At 38.2% G+C, this 19,562-nt stretch overlaps 1 protein-coding gene across 1 annotated transcript in view; it reads right to left on the reverse strand.

Moving 5' to 3' along the window:
* GABRA5 (gamma-aminobutyric acid type A receptor subunit alpha5) overlaps positions 1–19,562 on the reverse strand; it is an 85,878-nt gene that overhangs the window by 16,148 nt on the left and 50,168 nt on the right. Inside the window, exon 6 of the mRNA XM_021680472.2 lies at positions 15,802–15,884. Within this exon, the coding sequence (XP_021536147.1) occupies positions 15,802–15,884 (83 nt within the window). The remainder of the gene's footprint in view (positions 1–15,801; positions 15,885–19,562) is intronic.

Below are 19,562 nucleotides of genomic sequence, written 5' to 3' on the forward strand. Positions count from 1 at the left end.
AATGCTATAGGACCCTGAACATTAAAGAGCTGTGGCACTCAGACATGGACGTGAGCAGAGCACCCCCCTGGATTCTGGCCAAGGCTGTGAGTGTGGAGCAGACAGTAGATGGTGATAAGATAGGATCCCCTGGCTTCTTACTGTCCCCAGACTGACTCAGGCAGCTTCCATTTCTATTGTCCTGTGCACTGCCCTGTATCTTATTCCCAGCTCATCTGCCTCATACTGGGGAGAACTGCTGCCCTGTGAAGCTGTCCCCCCACCCTCCCCGTGGCTACATTTCCAGTGAGGAGGGCTGCACATGTCCCATTAATACCTCCTCATTCCATTTCCCAGTCCCCAGGGGAGTTGTGAGTCTGAACTCTGGTCAAGAGAAGGACCTCCCCCCTAACCCTTGGGAAATACGAGTAGGTTGGAAAATGTGAATCCTGAAGCTCACAAGGGAATTCAAATTTCAAGGCAACAGGTCAGAGTGACCAGGGTCAGTTCTGAGAGTCAAGAAATCTAGGAAACAGATGTGTCTACAAAGAGTACAGAACACAGGAAACAATGCTTCCGTGGTGGAGCTGTCTACTTGGTGCCTAATTTGCTCAGGAAAGAAGGGAAAGGAAGCAAAGAGCCTATGAGAATCAGGAGAGAAAGGACATCAGGACACATGGAGTGTTCTGGGATGTGGTAGAGGTCTAGGGAGCAAGTGTTCCCTCTGGTGGCCTGCAGGGAGGCCGAGTGAGGAAGTGAGGATACAGATGGGAGTCCTGGAGTGGTGGAGGCACCGAGGTAGGTGTGGAGACTGGGACAAGCCTATGGAAGGCACAGACCCCACCCCATCTGCTCTCCTGTCTGCAGTGCTGGACATCACTTCCTATGGGGAGATTGGAGATGGCACACAGTTACAGATGGCTCTCCTTGGGCCCTGAGGCTAAGTGGTATGGTGACCAGGGAGGCATGTCTGTGCTGCAGGGATCACTGGCTGGGGACGAGGCTGGCTCTGATACCTGCAGACTTGCTGGGCACACAAGCCTCTTTCTCCATTGTGTGTGTGTGTGTGTGTGTGTGTAATAATAATTATCTTATAATAAAGACCCAATAATAATTGTAACCAGATAAAAGTTACTTAAAATCACAAAGTGACAGATGAGCATCACAATGCATACTAATAATTCATATCATCTTACTTTTCAAACTGTTAGGAAGTATTAAATGTTTATTGATAATGTTAATTGCATTAATAATAACAACACCAGTGTGGCCTCTGGCACATCAGTGCAGCACTGGTGGGTTCTGCTCTCTTCCTCAAATTAAGGGTGGAACAAATGATCACTCGTGTGCATTTCATCTTGGGTATTTAGCAGCACTAAATTCTTCTCTTTGTGTCAGCTGCATGGCATTCAATCTCTTAGCCAGGCCCAATGGTAAATGAGGCAATCAGGTTTGTTCTGCTATCATTTGTCATGAGTCAGAGCTCCAGAAACATAATGCTCGCCCCCTGTTGACCATATATCAGCAGAGCAAGGCAGGAAGGTTTGAAATGTTTTCACTCTTAACTGACTTGGGAATTCATCAGAGTTTTCCGAGTGGCTCCTTCTCCTGGGCTGACACTTTCTGTTTTTCTAGGTCTAGCTTTGCAAATCCTGATGAAGAGGTGGCGATGTCACTATTAATCCTTATTTACAAGGCCTTTCAAAAGCAATGCATGTTTGCCAAACTATGAGAGAAATACAGTGACACAACTCTGAACTTCAACAAGCAATATACGCTTTAAGCCTCTATTTCCCCATCTGTAGATTGGGGGGAAATAACTCCTATCTCCTAGGGGTATTGTGAGGACAAAGTACATTCATCAATATCAAGTATGTAGCATATGCCTGACACATAGTAGGTGCTTAATAAATATTAGGAATGTACTCATACAGTGGGAAGGATTCTGGGTATGTGTCAGATCCAATCCTATGAAAAGATATTTCTACCTGAATTCACTTTCTGTCAGTCAAAAGCAAACCGGATGTGTGAAGACCACTGGTTAGCCTTATCTGCCAGGCTACACGGGCACCTGGGAAACCAGGAACTGCCAATAACCAGGTAGGAAATCTGTTTTACTCTGTGCATTCATTGCCTATGATGTTAGAAGAAATGTAGATTAGGATGTACCCAAAAAGCAGAATTTGGGTAATCTGAAAACATACAGAATTTAAGTTGTCTGACAGCCATGTCCTCAGCTTTCCTTTCTCCTCTGAAATGGAAGGTGGGAATGCGCAGAGTAACTGATTCAGAAAACCTCACTACCCACCACCTGTGTGACCTTCTGCAGGATCCTCAACTTCCCTAAACCTCAGTATTCTGAGCCGAAATCCAAGTCAACACTTGACCTATCAATTGCATAATCTAGATTACAAACTTCCTAAAATATAAATGTATGTAGATACATTTTCTCTAACAGCCTACTAGATACCCAATATCCCTGCTTTCAATCCATCAGGTAACAGTTAGATCAGAGGGGCTTTGTCATGCTTTTTTCCTTGCCTAGAATCAATTGAGACATAGCTCCATCTGTAGCTATCTACAGATGGAGAAAAACAGATGACACTTCTGCCCTGTTACCAAAGGAATTATAGGGGAAGGTTGAGATTTGCTAGTCCAATGTCCCATAACCACTCCACAGTCCAGTCTGTAAAATTACAGAGTCACTGCCCTGACTGGTCTGACAAGAGAGAGCCAAAAAGACTGCACCCTCCATGTCCATGGATTTAAATGGGAACAAATCAGGAAAGAAGGACTAAGGACTGTCACCCACCCAGCAGAAAAGACCGTCCCGTTGTGGAAAGGAGTGAGAAGCAGAGCAAAAGGCTAGAGGTAACAGCAGGAAATCCCTTCATGTAATTTCCCACTATCTCATAAACCAACAGCTTTTTTAAACCTTGAAACCAGTAGTTCCTTCTAATTACGTTCAATTTCCTCACGGAACATAGATTTCCTAAGTTACATGGTCCTAAAATCATAATGCCATCTTTGACTCATGACCCCCTTTGATCCTGTATATCCACTTGTCACATCTGGTCACCACCCTGCTCTCAACTCTCAGCATTTCTACTGCTTCAGGGTAATTCCTAGCTCTTGGTGTCACCTCTCTAATAATGAGTCCAGCACATTCTCCCCTTGCTCCTCAAACAACTCCCAGTCTGCCTACTACTTTTATACTTTCACATTTGACTCATAAGGTCATCCTGTCATTTCCCCAAAGGACATGTTCATCCCCTCCACTAACCGACCCCCAGTCCCTTGTGCTTTGCCCTTATGTCAGTTATGCTTTCTACCCAAATCCTTCCAGGTTCAGTTTAAAATATCATCCCCATGATGAGTTTCCCTGTCTGAATTCCAACTGGCTTTCAGCTGCACAACAGTATTTAATCTTACTATGTAATGTGTCCATCAATTCGTTGGGAGCAGAGCATCACTCATGCTTCTGTGATTCTCACTGCACCTAGCAGAAAGGAGAACACACCCAGTGTATCTATTAAATAGTAACCAAGGTTAACTAGCGCATCCAAACTTAGACACAACTTCAATGTGTTTTTAAGACCTCACAGACTAGCATACCCACATTAGATACTCTGAAATCTGTGTTCTACATCACCCACACTCATGCTGAGTTGCTACATGCTGGGCATGATGAATGCAGTTAATAGTGTCATAATTCCACGTGTTTGAATGAACTAATAGCTCACTACAGTGAGATTTACCCTGATTTTGTGAAATTGTCCCTGCTGGATGTTTACCAAAGAGGCATCTGTATCTAATTTAGCATATATTTTCATGAATCCAGATGTTGTCTCACGACTTAATCTACTATTTAATGCATCATTCCACAAATAAAATGAACAAAAAAAATTAAGTTTTTTTTTTTCTTTTATAAAAGTCTTGATGTAAGCATTTGCTTCCAAATATAAACCATGCCATTATCTTCTCGGAATTTCCTCGTGGACTAGGAAACATCCCTCTGTAAAGTAGGGCTAATTTCAACATTTGTTTGAATTCTTCAGAGTGGAGATAGCAATAACAGAAATGTCTGTTAATTCAGTTCTGCTTTAGAGAAGCCAGAGCATGTGGCTCATTAGAATAATGACACCTATTTGCATTCCTTTGTCTCGTAATAGCAGAGAACTGTTGGATTGGGTAATTTGAAACTCATTATACTATCACATTTAGCCTCTGCACCATGCTTAGATGCCCATGGTGTAAGTGAACTACTTGGCCAAGCAGCTATTTTTAGTAAATCAAAAAAATGAAAGACAAGTAAGAAAAACACTTAATTAAATAACATTTCTTCTCTTAAAATTATTAAGCCTGGTGCTGAAACCACATATGCTGAGGAAAGGTGAAGTTTCTGCAGTTTTCTAGCCCTTGGACAACTGCATATAAACATGATGTATTAAAATCCTTCCAGGGCGACTGGGTGGCTCAGTGGGTTAAGCGTCTGCCTTTGGCTCAGGTCATGGTCCCGGGGTCCTGGGATCAAGCCCCGCATTGTGTTCCCTCCTGGGTGAGGAGCCTGTTTCTCCTTCTCCCCGCCCCCACCTCATGCTCTCTCTCACTATCTCTCTCTCTCAAATAAATAAAATCTTTAAAAAAAAATCCTTCCAATTGCTTTGTATATTTTAGTAATGATATTAACAGCAGATATAAAGAAACAATCAACATCTAAAACCAATCTTCAAAATATCAGGCAGATAAAAATAAGAAATTTAGCATGAGAGTTCAAAATCTCTACTGAGTTCAAGAAGTGTTTATATTGGTTTTGGGCTCTCTACTGAGTTCAAAATATATGTATATACATGCACATACACATAGACACATGCTAATTGATCTCATTTGGTGTGACTGACTGTAGAAGTGATGAGATCCTATCAGATGTGTATTTTATCTTTGAATGCAATAAATGACTTAACTGCGGTTGGTTGGCTGTTGAATATGAGATAATTTAGCGAAGAAGGATTTAGAGGGTCACATATTTTCTTTCACCAAAAATTGCTTTTGTGCTGCCTGTTCTGTACACCATTGTCATTATATCTGAATATCACATTAACTTGAACTTATTTAACTACTGATGAAAAAAATGACAATTTCACTTTCAGTGTTTTGCCTTTGATCAAATCAAGAACATAATTTTCATATACAAAGAGGGGTATAATTTTAAGTCATACAACTCATCTTCTTCTTGGGGACATGAACAATTCATTTCCCTTCAGAGACATGAATCAGTGATTCCCAAAAAAGATGCCGTAGGGATCTTCTGAAGGCTTTGTCAAGTACTGACGTGCACAGCCACCCCATGGCAACAAATGACTTAAATAAATCCTGGTGAAAGTCCCCTTCCATTATACTGCTTCCCCCAAATAAATGTATGTTTAATTTCATAGTTTGAAAAAAATATATATTATCTCCATCCAACCTAAACTTTTGGCTCATCACACACAGTCACCTCTCCTAATTCCAAAAATCTCTTTGAAATGATAGAAATAGTAGAAAAGGAAACCCCTGGAGTCAAACAAACCTCCCCTGCCAGTGGTTGTAATCAGGTCACAACTATTAATTCTGGAGTTAGTAGTTAGGCCCTGGAGAGTAAACAAACAGGAAGAAACTGGAGGGAGTCGCCACTTAGAAGAAGGGAATGCCTTTTTACTTAAAAAGCTTTGAGTCAGAGCTGTGAGGTAACTAAGGCTTAGATACATCCCTTGGTCTTACTGGCTTGAAGAACCAAAAGAAAGAGTCTAGAGCTATCAAAATAGCACGTCTGAAAAATGAGGTATAAAATCCTGGAAAGGAAAGAGCCACAGAGAAGCCCCAAATTTAATGTAATGGATGTATGTAAACTCTACCCAGATATCTACACTTATCCCTGAATTATGCATACCTAGAGCATAATCCTATCAGCCCAACTAAGGTAGAGGAACCGCCTGACCATTTCAGCTATTGCCTACTGCAGGAAAGTCAGAGTTTGGAGGTTTCCTTTGGTCAAGTTAATTAGCTAAAAAAAAAAAAAAAAAATTGACACTCTAAATTTAACAGAATCCAGTCTCTGTAATATAACAGTGAAATATTCAGGAAAGAATTCAAAATATTAAATGTAAAAGAAACAGGAAAATATGATCCATACTCAAGAGAGAAGAGGATCAATGTGGAACGATCCCAAGAGGATTCAAATCCTGGATTTAGCACACAAGGATTTTAAAGCAGCCTATATGGTTATGCTTAAGAGTGTAAAGGGAAAAAATGTAATGTTCTGTAATGGAAAACCACGAGTAAGTCTAGCAGAGACATTGAAACTACTTAAAAGAACCATATACAAATTCTAAAACTGACAAAGATACTAAATAAAAAATTTACTGTATGAATTTAGCAGAAGATTGAAAATGACAAAAACAAGGTGGTGAACTTGGGAGCTCTGGGTGGCTCAGTTGGTTAAACATCTGCCTTCAGCTCAGGTCATGATCTCTGGGTCCTGGGATTGAGTCCCACATCAGACTGCCTACTCACTGGGGAGTCTGCTTCACCCTCTGCCCCTCCCCCCCTCGTACTCTCTCCCTCTCTCTCATAAATAAATAAGAAATCTTTAAAAAAAAGTCAGTGAACTTGAAGACAGACTGATATAAATCATCCAATATAAAGAATAAAGAAAGAAAACAATTCTTTAAAAAATGAATATAATTAGAACTCCAGATAGAAAAAGGAGGACGGAACAGAAAAATATTAGAAGAAACAATGGCCAGTATTCCTCAAATTTGATGAAAGACAAATTTAGAAATTCAAGAAACCTAGGAAGTACCAATAAAAATAAAAATACATGTAAGGGGACTTCTGCTTCCAGGAAAATGGAGATGTGTTTTCCCCTAATCCCCCCACTAAATATAACTAGAAAACCTGGACGTGATATAAAATATACGAAGAATCTGAAAGCTAGAAAGAATAAGGCAGACAGGTCTTGGGATCTTGGGACCCAAGGGATGACCCAGTAGTGGGTTCTGTGGTTTTATTCTTGCCATATACATCCCAGACTGGGAGCCCAAGAAGCTTAGCAACCCAGAAACACAATGGGCATAAACAAAACACAGTAACACCACTACCATAAGCCTGTGCTCTCTCTAGCCCAAGGACCAGGAAAAGGGCCAGCCTATCAAGACAGAAAACTTTTAGACAATAACTGGAGAAGTCCAGTCACACACCACAGAAAAACTGCAGTCCTGCCTGACCACAGACCAAAAAGAAAGTGGAGAGCCCAGACTTCCACTCCCATCAGATACCCAACCCACCCGGGTAGTGGCATCAGAGAAGGGAACCAGCACCTTCATTCCTGCTGGGCAGTAATGACACCCATTCCTTACAGTGTGTTGGCAGCCACGTGGGGAGCCTGGAGGCCCACATTAATCCAGCATGAGCAGGTCCCTCCTGTGTCAGCAGAGAATCAGTAAAAATTGAGACTTCTGCTATTGCTCAGTGCTAGTGAGACCACCCTACATTTGGTGTCTGTGGAGAGCTGGTATGCAGCTGGAAATCCGGCACCCATCCAGCAGGAATAAAGGGCCCCACGCAACCTGTGCATGGGTGTTGAGTGGAGAACCTGGACTTCTACCTCCTCCTGGCAGTAATGAGGCTATGCTGCATCTTTCCCTGCCAGAGCAGTGTTAAAAAAAAAAAAAAAAAAGCCAGCTAAAACAGAAGACTTGAGTAGTAGTCTCACGACACAATACACAAAATGTCCAGGTTCCAACAGAAAATTATTTATCATACCAACAACTAGGATGATCAAACTGAATAAAAAAAATCAATACGTATCAAAACAAATATGACAGAGATACTAGGATTACCTGACAAAGAATTTTTGAAGCAGCCATCATAAAAGGCTGCAATGACCAATTACAAATACGCTTGAAACAAATGAGAAATTATAAGGTCTCTGCAAAGAAACCAAAGAGATAAGGAAAGACCAAACAGAAGTTTTAGAAGTTGTGTTGGTCTGCTTGGACTACCACGACAAAATGCCGTAGTCTGGGTAGTTAAAGTACCACGATTTATTTTCTCACAGATCTAGAGGCTGGGAAGTCCAAGACCAAGGTGCCAGCAAATTTGTTTCTGGTGAAAGTTATCTTCCTGGCTTGCAAATGCATGCCTTTCTGCTGTGTGTTCACACGGCTTTTCCTCATTGCATGTGTTTGCAGAGAGAGAGAGATTTCTCCCTCTTCCTCTTCTTCAAGGGTACCAATCCTATTGGATTAGGGTTCCACTCTTATGACTTCACTTAATCTCTGTGTTAAGTGTTTGTTGCTTAACTGTGCTCTGTCTCCAAACACAGTAACATCGGGGATTAGGGTTTCAACATAGGAATGGGGGGAGAGGACACAATTCAGAACATAACACTCTGACACTGCCCCCCTCAAATTCATGTCCTTCCTGCATGCAAAATATTTCCATTCCACCCCAATAGCAACAAAACCTTAACTAATTCCAGCATCAACTCTAACATCTAAAGTCCAAAGTCTCATCTAAATCAGATATGGGTGAGACTCAATTCATCCTGAGGTAAAATCCTTCTTCAGCTGTAAGTTTGTGAAACCACACAAATTATGTGCTTCCAAAACACAATGGTGGGACAGGCAGAGGATAGACACTCCCATTCCAAAAATGAAATCAGAAGGAAAAGGGTGAGTCCCAGGCAAGTCCCAAACCTAGCAAAGCACATTCTTATAGCACATTCTTATAGCCTGAGAATCTTCCTCTTTGACTCAGTGCTCTGCCCTCTGGGCCCAGTGGGGTGGCAGTATCACCCCAACTGGGGTGCTGCTGCCAAGGCTCTCTGTAAGGGCTCTCCCCATACAGCTCTGTGGGTTGGCAGTTCTGCCCTTTGAAACTGAGGCCTGTGATGGGACTGGCAGCCCTTATCATCTCTGAATTGCCTTCAGAGTCATTCTTCCTGGTTTATGTTGAGACAGACGATCAACATCATGGGTGTCAATTTTATGAAGTAATTATCCAGTCACACCGTTGGTGTTCTCTCCATAACAAGCTTCCTCGTTTTTCACAATACGGGCAGGCTAAAGATTTTCCAAATCTTTAAATTCTAGTTCCTTTTTGCTTAATAATTCCTTCTTGAATTCATCACTCGCGTCTCATGTTTTGTTATAAGCAGTGATGAGGAACTCAACACTTTGCTAGAAATCTCAACTAAATATCCAACCTCATTGCTCACAAATTCTACCTTCCATGAAACACTAGAACACAATTCAGCCAACTGCCTTGAACACAATTTAGTCAATTTGTAGCAAGGACTGCCTTTCCTCCAGTTTCCTCTAACTTGTTCCTCATTTCTGCTGAGATCTCACCAGAAGACCTTTCACACCATATGTCTACCAGTAGGCTGTTCATGATTATTTATGGATTCTCTAAGAAGATGAAGGACTTTCTCTCCAGCTGTCCTTTTTTCCTTCTGAGCTCTCACCAGAATCACCTTTTCTATCATGCACCACAATACTCTCCAGCCTCTACCCATTATCCAATTCTAAGGACACTTACACATTTTCTTTTATTTTTTTTAGAAAACATCCACATTTTTAATTATTTGTTACAGCAGCACCCACTTCTCAGAACCAATATATGTATTAGTCTCCAGAGAAATAGAACCAATAGAACATAAATATTCTTTTTTAAAAAATTTATTATGAGAAATTGGCTCATGTGAAAATGAGAAGTCCTGCAGTCAGCAAGCTGGAGACCCAGGAAAGCTGATGGTATAGTTCTAGTCTGAAAACTGGCTGGCCAGAGACCCAAGAGCTGATGTTTTCAGTTTGAATCCAAAGGCAGGAAAAGACCAATGGTCCTGATGAAGGCAGTCAGGCAGGAGGAGTTTCCCCTTATCACAGGAAGGTCAACCTTTCTGTTCTGTTCAGGACTTCAACTAACTGAATGAGACCCACCCACATTAGAAAAGGCAATCTGCTTCACTCAGTCTATTAATTTAAATGTTAATCTTGTCCAAAAGCATCCTAACAGACATCGCCCAGAATAATGTTTGACCAAATATCTGGGCTTGCCATGACCCAGTCAAGATGATAGACAAATTAAACTTCACAGAACTGAAAAATACAATAACCATAATACAAAGCTCAATACATGAATTCATAAGCAGGATGGAGGGAAAAAAAGGAAAGAATTAGTAAACTCAAAGATAAAACAACAGAAATTAAATAATAAGAAAAATGGAGAAAACAGGAAAAAATGAAAAGAGCTTCAGAATTTATGGGGATATAAAAAAATATCTAATATTCATGACATTGGATTCAGGAAAAGAGAAGAGAAAGAGGAGTATTCAAAGAAATAATTGCTCAAACTTCTAAATTTGGCAAAAATCTATAGATTCAAGAAACTTAGCAAGGCCCAAGCCAGATAAACTCAAAGAAATCTTCACCAATACACATCATAGTTAAACTTCTGAAAACTAAAGACAAAGAAAAAATCTTGAAAGCAACCAGAAAAATATGACATCTTATCTATAAGCGAAAAATGATTTGAATGGCATCACATTTCTCATCAGTAAGCAAGGAAGCAAGAATAAAGTAGCACATTTTTCAAGTGTCAAAGAACTATCAGAACAGAATATATCCGGTGAAAATATCCATCAGGTATGAAGGGAAAAATCAAAACATTTTCAGATGAAGAAAAACAAAGAGAATTTATTGCCAGTAGTCTATCCTAAAAAATGGCTAAAGGAAATTTGCTAAGCAGTTATAAAGTAAGTTCTATTATAAAATATTTTATCGTGTTATTATTTTTATTATTATTTTATTATAAAATAACTTAGTTTTAAAGAAGAAATCTTGGAACACTTAAAATAAAAAAAGAACACAGTAAGTAAAAATATGGGTAAATATAATAGAATTTCCTTCTTGTCTTGAGTTTGTAATTCAAAAAGAACATCTTTAGGCAACTGTATTACAGTTATGGGAAGATAAGCACATATAAAGGGAGGTAAGGTTTTTATTTTTCATTTGATCTGGTAAAATGAAGACACCAGTAAATTGTGATAAGTTATGTATACAGTTGACCCTTAAACAACATGGATATGAACATGTAGGTCCACTAATACATGGATTTTTTTTATATAAGTATAGTACAATACTATAAATGTATTTTCTCTTATGATTTTCTTAATAACATTTTCTTTTCCCTGGCTCACTTTATTGTAAGAATACAGTATATAATACCTGTAAGTACAAAATATGCATAAATTGACTGTTTAGGTTATTGGTAAGGCTTCCAGTAAACAGTGGGCTATTAGTAATTAAGTTTTGGCAAGTCAAAAGTTATACATGGATTTTCAACTGTGTGGGAAGTTGGTGCCTCTGTGATATTGCTCAAGGGTCAACTGTATGTAAACAACTATAGCAACAACTAAAAAAGTTATACAAAAATATACAGAGTTCCCAAATTAAGATGATTTTACTTATGACTTTTCATCATGGTGGCACAAAAACAATACGTACTTTGTAGCAACCGCACTTCAAATTTTGAATTGTGATCTTTTCCCAGGCTAGCAATATGTGGTTCTGGGCTGTGGCACTGAGCCACCGCTCCCAATCAACCACATGATCACAAGGGTAAACAATTTACACATTTACAACCATTCTATGCCCATGCAACCATTCTGTTTTTCATTTTTGTATAGCATTCAATAAATTGCATGAGATATTCAACACTTTATAATAAAATAGGCTTTGTGTTAGATTATTTAGTCCAACTGTCAGCTAATGTAAGTGTTCTGAGCACATTTAAGATAAGCTAGGTTAAGGTATAATGTTCTACAGATTAGGTATAATAAATGCATTTTCAACTTACAATATTTTTAACTTATAATGAGTTTATCAAGATGTAATCCCATTATAAATTGAGGAAAAACTGTATAGAAAAAGTACTATAAGCAAATAAAAATGTAATAATAATATGATAATTAATCATAATAATTGTCCAGCTAACCAACAGGAAGGCAGAAAAAAAGAAAATAGAGAAATGAGAAAAATAACGAACAAAACCAAAAATAAATAAATAAAATGGCAGACTTAAGCACTAACATATCAATAGATACATTATATATAAATGATGAAAATGCACCAATTAAAAGACACAGACTGACAAAGTTAATTTAAAAATCTGACCCAGCTATATGCTGTCTACAAGAAACTTATTTTCACATAATGACATATAAGTGTTGAGACTAAAAATAAGAAAAAAAATACCATTCAAACATTATTCAAAAAGAAAGCAAGAGTGGCTATGTGGATATTAGGCTGACTTCAAAACAAAGAAAATTACCAGAGACAGAGAAGGATATTATACAAATCCACCAAGAAGACATAACAATCCCAAATGTGTCTTCACCAAATAATAGCTGAAAAATATGTGAAGCAAAAACTGAACTGAAAGTGGAAATACACAAATGCATAATTATATTTGGAGATTTCAATACCTCTTTCTCAAGAATTGATGTGAAACAACTAGACAGGAAAATGCTAGTCCTAAACTAATGCAATAAGACAGGACAAGGAAATAAAAGATACAAAGATTAACAAGTAAAAACCCCGTCTTTCTTTTTTTTTCTATTCTGCACACTTTTATTTCCCTTTCTTGTCTTATTGCACAGGCTAGAATTTCCAGCTTTATGCTGAGTAAAAGTGGTGAAAGCAGACATCAATTCCTTATTCTCAGTCTTAGGAAACTATTCAGTCTTTTTTTTTTTTTTTTACATTAAGTGTAATATTAATTATAGCTTTTCATTGTGGTTGTTTGTAGAAATACTTTATCAAATTCAGGAATTTCCCATCTATTACTAGTTTTCTGAGAATGTTTTTCCTGCACCAACTGATATTATTATGTTAGTTTTCTTTTTTTTTTTTAAGATTTTATTTTTTTTAGAGAGAGAGTGTGTGTGAGCAGGGGTAGGGGCAGAGGGAGAGGAGAGAGGTAGAATCCCAAGCAGGCTCCACACCCATCGCAGAGCCTGACACAAGGCTTGATCTCACAACCCTGAGATCATGACCTGAGCTGAAACCAAGAGTCAGATGCTTAATCGACTGAGTCACCCAGGTGCCCCTATTATGTTAATTTTCTTGTTTACAATGTTAAAATAGTGGATTATAACTCAGTCTTGCATCTCTGGAATAAACTACTTGGTCTTGGTCATTGTGTATTATTCATTTTATTGTTGAATCCAATGTGCTAGTACTTTGTCAAGGATTTTTTGTGTCTCTATACATGAGGGATACTGATCCAAAGTTTTATCATGTTTGCAATATCTTTGGTTTTCGTGCCAAGGTAATCTGGCTTATATAAAGAAAAATACAAAACTCTAATGAAAGAAATCAAAGAAGAACTAAACAAATGGAGTTATTTCATGTTCATGAATAGGAGGCCTAAATTATGTCAAGATGTCAGTTTTTCCCTACTTGATCTATAGATCCAATGCAATAACAATAAAAATCCCAGCAAGTTATTTTGTGGATAATGACAAACTGACTCTAAAGTTTATGTGGAGGGGCAAAAGAATGGCCAGCACAATACTGAAGAAGAGCGAAGTCAGAGAACTGACACTACCCAACTTCAAGATTTAGTATAAAGTTATAGCAGGAAGACAGTGTAGTATTGGCAACAAAAGAATAGGCAAATAGATCAATGGAACAGATTAGAAAGCTCAAAAATAGACCCACACAAACCAAGTCAACTGGTCTTTGACAAAGGAGGAAAGGCAATACAATGGATAAAAGATAGTCTTTTCAACAAATGGTGCTGAAACAACTAGACATCCACATGCAAATTTAAAAAAAGGAGGATCTAGACATACACCTTCTATCTTCACAAAAATTAACTCAAAATAGATTACAGACCCATGCATAAAATGCAAAACTATAAAACTCTCAGATGATAACACAGAAGAAAATCTAGATATAGATTTTTTTATAGATAACCTTAGTTTTTAGATACACCAGAGACATGATCCATTAAAGAATTAATAAGCTAGACTTCATGAAAATTATAAATGTCTGCTAGACGAAAGACACTGTCAAGAAAATGAGAGGATAAGCTGTAGACTTGGGGAAAATATTTGCAAAACACATATCTGATAAAGAACTGAAAGACAAAATATACAAAGAACTCTTGAAACTAAACAATAAGAAAATGGACAACCAGATTAAAAATGGGAAAAAGCCCTGAACAGACACCTCACCAAAACACCATAAACAGATGGCAAATAAACATATAAAAAGCTATTCAGTATCATATGTCATAAAGATATTATAAATTAAAATAAGATACCATTACACACACCTATTAGAATAGATAAAATTCAGAATACTGATAACACCAAATGCTGATGAAGATGTGGAGCAAGAGGAACTCTCATTCTTTGCTGGTGGGAATGACAATTTGTCAATTTCTTACACAGCCAAACATATTCGCACTATATGATCCATCATTGGTGCTTCTTGATATGTAACCAACGGAATTGAAAATGTATGTCCACACAAAAACCTGCACACAGATGTTTTCAGCAGCTTTCTTCATAATTGCCCAAATGTGGAAGCAACCAAGATGTCATTCAACAGGTGAATGGATAAATTATGGTACAACCAGACAATGGAATATTACTTAGCACTAAAAGGAAGTAAGTTCTTCAGACATGAAAGGCATGGAGAAACCATAAATACATATTACCAAGTAAAAGCAGCAATCTGACAAGGCTGCATACTATATGATTCCAACTGTATGACATTCTGGAAAAGGAAAAACTATGGATACAGTCAAAAGATCAATAGTTGTTAGGGACTGAGGGAAGGGAGGGTGAATCAGTGGAGTACAAAGGATTCTAAGGGCAGTGAAAACACTTTGTATGATAATATAATGGTGTATACATGTCATTATACACTTATCAAAACCTATAGAATATACAACACAAGAGCGAACCCTAACATAAACTATGGACCTTAATTAATAATAATGTAACAATACTGGTTTATAGATTATAAAAAAATGTAGTACCTTAATACAAATCTGATGCTCAATCTCAAAGAGCACATTCTTCTGCTTTCAAAAATGAAAACTTCACATAGCATGAGCATAAAGAAAGAAGGGAAGAGTTTGGTTCTAACCCTGCCTTCCAACATCTCAGAAGTGAGGATGAGGCTGCAGGCATATGTTGGGGCCAGTGTCATCACTCCACTGTCTGGAATGGCTGGAATTCAAGACTTCCTACCAGAATCAGAGAGATGTTCACCTAATGAATAATTATTTGTTCAAGCAACATGTTTCCCAATATGTGTACAAGGTGAGTAGTGAGGGTGAATATGACAATGTCATTGCTCTCATGAACACTCTAGAAGAAGTGTGTTAAGACAGCAATGACTACAATTCAACAAAAAAGATATTGGTTGGGTATTGGAAAGTGGGTCTGGAAGGGTGTCCCCTTGCAGGAGGCAACCTGCGATCTGCGACGTGAAAACAACAAAGAACTGCCAGGTGAAGGCCTGGAAATACTTCCCCAGGATCATCTTCTAGATGGTTTGTGCCTCCGCTCATATTCTCTCAGTTACAGACAAGGAAACTAGTCTGTGAGGACAAAGGTATAAGTAATCCACAGCATTCCAGTCTTCTCAAGCAGACTGCCACCCATATCATGCTTATTCACATATGGAACCTAAATTCTGAATGAATGTGGAAATAACCCCGAAAGTATATCCATGGTTCTTACTTGTGAAAATAACTTACAGCTGCCAAATTTCAGAGGGCAAGCATGGGCATCCATCGGGAAATCCTCAAGTTGCATTGGGCATTCTGCAGAGATGGTCAAGCTGAAAAGTAAGAGACGAAGACCTTTAAATGACTCGCCAATTCTGACTATTTACTGAGCAGCACCATGTTCCATAAAGCCATGTTAAGTACTTCACTCATTATTTTAATTACCATATTTCATGAAATTGTCTAAACTGTTTCACCAAATTATATAGGTTTGCATTGAAGATGGATATCATTTAGAAATATGGCTTAAGTCAAATTTACTCGGTTCTGTGGCTTGGTGTGTGTGTCTGTACATACATTACTACTTGTAAAGCAATTTTCAGATGCCTTTAAAAATGATTTATTCTTTGTTTTCCATCCCTTACTCAGAGTAATCTAAAAAACTTCCTTTGACAAGGCTGAAAATATAAGTATTTTCTAAAATAGTTTATACGCTCAAAAAATATAAATGTGTAATAAATGCTCAGTCTAAATTTTGACCAGAAGCTGGCTATAATTATTGTGTACTGGACTGATGACATGACACTGAAGAGTAGGTGAAATTGTGTTATGACAGCAATCTTCTGGTACAACCTAATTGTTTTTAATCCAAGCCTGGTCTTCCAGATAATAATACCACCATCTACTACCACTGTCATCAATGACTCAAACAGTAATGGACATAATATCCACCAGGTCTACGCCAGGCACTGTATTAAATGCTTAGCTGCACTAACACATCTAATCAGAATAGCATTAGGAGATTTGTTGCTGTTAATATCCCAGTTTACAAAGCAGGAAAGTGATGCACAGATATTAAAGGATCAGGACAAGGATATAGAGCTATTAAGTCATGGAGTCATGATTTGAACCCGGACCCCTGACAACTGTGACTCCGTAATGGCACGTCCACCACATGCTAAGTAGTAATGGGTTCTGTACACTTCCAAATTTGCCACACTGTCATGCTTTTATTTCTCTACAGACTTACTAATTAGGTAGTGAACCTAAATTTCATTAATGAGTTAATCTGTTTCTTAAGTTTCTTATTCTACTTATATAGAATGAAATCATAATATAAAACATTCACCCTTAAACAGATGTTATAATTACATTTTTGGACAAATAATAATTCGATACGATATTAGCACTATTGGTCCTTCCCTCTTATATTGAGTCTGGATCTTGGCTATGTGCCCAGGGTGAGAATAAAAATGTAAAAACATTCATTTTTGCCTTCACTACTTCCTCCTGTTAAAACAGAGTAAACTTTTGCTATTAAATTGGGCACAGAATTCACACTTGACAACTGCAGAGTAGTGTATGTATTCTCTCTTTTTTTTTTTAAGATTTTATTTATTTATTCAACAGAGAGAGACACAGCGAGAGAGGGAACACAAGCAGGTGGAGTAGGAGAGGGAGAAGCAGGCTTCCCCACAGAGCAGGGAGCCTGATGTGGGGCTCGATCTCAGGACCCTGAGAACATGACCTGAGCTGAAGGCTTACTGACTGAGCCACCCAGGCGCCCCAATGTATGTATTCTCTGAATGAATGACACAAAAATATGAGTCAGTGCAAGAAAGGTCTGTGTCCATCAAAGAGAAGAAATCCTCTGCTGCCTCTGGTTTGAGGGGATGGAATAATGCTTAAAAGGTGGGAGTGCACATGGACTAGAACACAACACCAAGTATCACATTCAGACAGGGAGATGGTATTTAAAATGATACACTGTATATGTTCATAGAAAGATATGGGAATGTACAGGAGAATTGTGAAGGAGAAAACTACAAATAGATATCATTTCACTTATAAATTAACCCGGTAAATTTTGTCCAGAGTTTCCTGACATGTACATGTATTTTCTTTTTGTTCTTGGTATACAAAATTCAGTCTTTCATATACCTAACATTAGGAACAGGGTACTTCCGATGTGAAAATCTCTACATAATCATGATTTTGAAAGATGAGCTATTTAATTCTAGGATGCAGATGTGTGGGCTATATGTATGTGTATATACATATATTATATGTATAATATATATATACACATATATAATATAACATGTATAACATTAAATCAATTATGTATAATAATAATAATGGATATATATTAAAGAAATTATTATTAGACTTTTAGATTGTTTTACATGATAAATAATCTGCAATGGACCTCTTCAAAAGGACTATTATTAGAGACTATGAAGTAGATAAAGTATTTACTTATTAGAATTAAGAAAATTATGACTTAAAAATCTCTGTGAAGAGAGCATTCAGCCAACACAAAAGAAAATAACTTTAGCTGTTTGTTAGCAAATTTAAGAAATTTTTAAAGTAAAGCATATAGTGTGACAAAGAACTTAAATGAGTCAAAAATGTTTTAGAGAATAAATTCACAATGAACTCAGAAAATCTAAAATTTTCTTCAGAAGCAAATTTTTAGTAGGAAGATAAGAAGTATATATAAAGCTGCAGTGCCAGGTACAAAGCAATAAATGCGAGAATAAATAATGGGGCTGTCGGAGCTTAAAGGAGAACAGTTTTGATTTGGAGATTCTGTGCTGGTCTGCAGCCTCTGTTCAAACGGTTTATGGATGCAGGTGTAAGGACGACCCTGGGCTCAGTCAGTGGGAGCAGTGTGAGGTAGGGTGTAAGCGGAGATGCTTCAGGTGATCCTGACTGTCTTAGTCCAGCCGCAGGTCCTGCAGACCCATTACTGCAGTCTTCAAGTTGCCCTCCCAAAATGCTGACAACTTTGTGGGCCCCATTCCCATCATCAGGGTGATGTGAAGATGGTCTCTCCATGGAGTAATCCTCTCTCTAGACACAGCCACGTCTGCCACCTCATATAACTGAGCCTCTGTTCCCCAGGAAACACTCTACTGCCCACAGGGTCTGGAGGCTGACTTGAAGCCAGATGTGTTGGCTGAGTCCTTGAAGGTGTCGTGAATTATGGGTCAATGCCTCTTCCCTCCGTGCTCATGGCGGTACTTTGCTTCCATCTCCATTACCATCAGAGGCACCACCACCTGGCTTTTCTATTGTTTGCCCCTACTTGTCAGAGAAGATCCCCTCAAGGAGACTTGACTTCCCACCTTGGGCACACTGCCCACTCCTGGCTTCTTCCCCTTTTCCTCATGCCTTCCTTTTTTTCTTGGCCAACACCATGTATTTATAAGAGGGATGAGAAGTCTTCCTTTCTGTCATGGTGGTCTCAGCTCTTACTTACTCAGTTCATCTCATGTCCTGCTCTATTCTGGCTGTTTGGCCCTGAGAGCTGGTTACCTTCTGAAAGCTACTGCACTGACATTTAAAGATGGTAAGGATTATACACTAAGGAGTCTGCTTTCAGCATACAGCTGCAAGACCAGAGGGTTTAGTGATGGTGGGAAGAGACTGGTGGACAGAATTTAGCTGGATCTAACTAAAAAGAATATGTTTAAAGAAAAAATAATTCCAGTAAAAACATTAAAAAAAGACAGTAAATCTACAATTACCATCTCAATAAGTGCTATCATTAAAGCCTCATGGATTGTTCCCCCATTTTAACAGACCTCCTTAGAAGTAGAATTCCAAACACTGGAAAAATATAAATCTATGATAGCATCTTTCTTCTAAAGGATGAATGTATTATTCAGCTAAATCCTCTAATAGCAAATGTTTCAGCCTCAGTAGGGGAATGACATTCAAATTTTTGATCTCTTTGAACATTTCAAAAATAGCCTATGCTTTTATAATACTCAAAAAATATCTCT

The sequence above is a fragment of the Neomonachus schauinslandi genome, chromosome 9, assembly GCF_002201575.2.
Source record: "Neomonachus schauinslandi chromosome 9, ASM220157v2, whole genome shotgun sequence".
NCBI classification, from domain to species: Eukaryota; Metazoa; Chordata; class Mammalia; order Carnivora; family Phocidae; genus Neomonachus; species Neomonachus schauinslandi.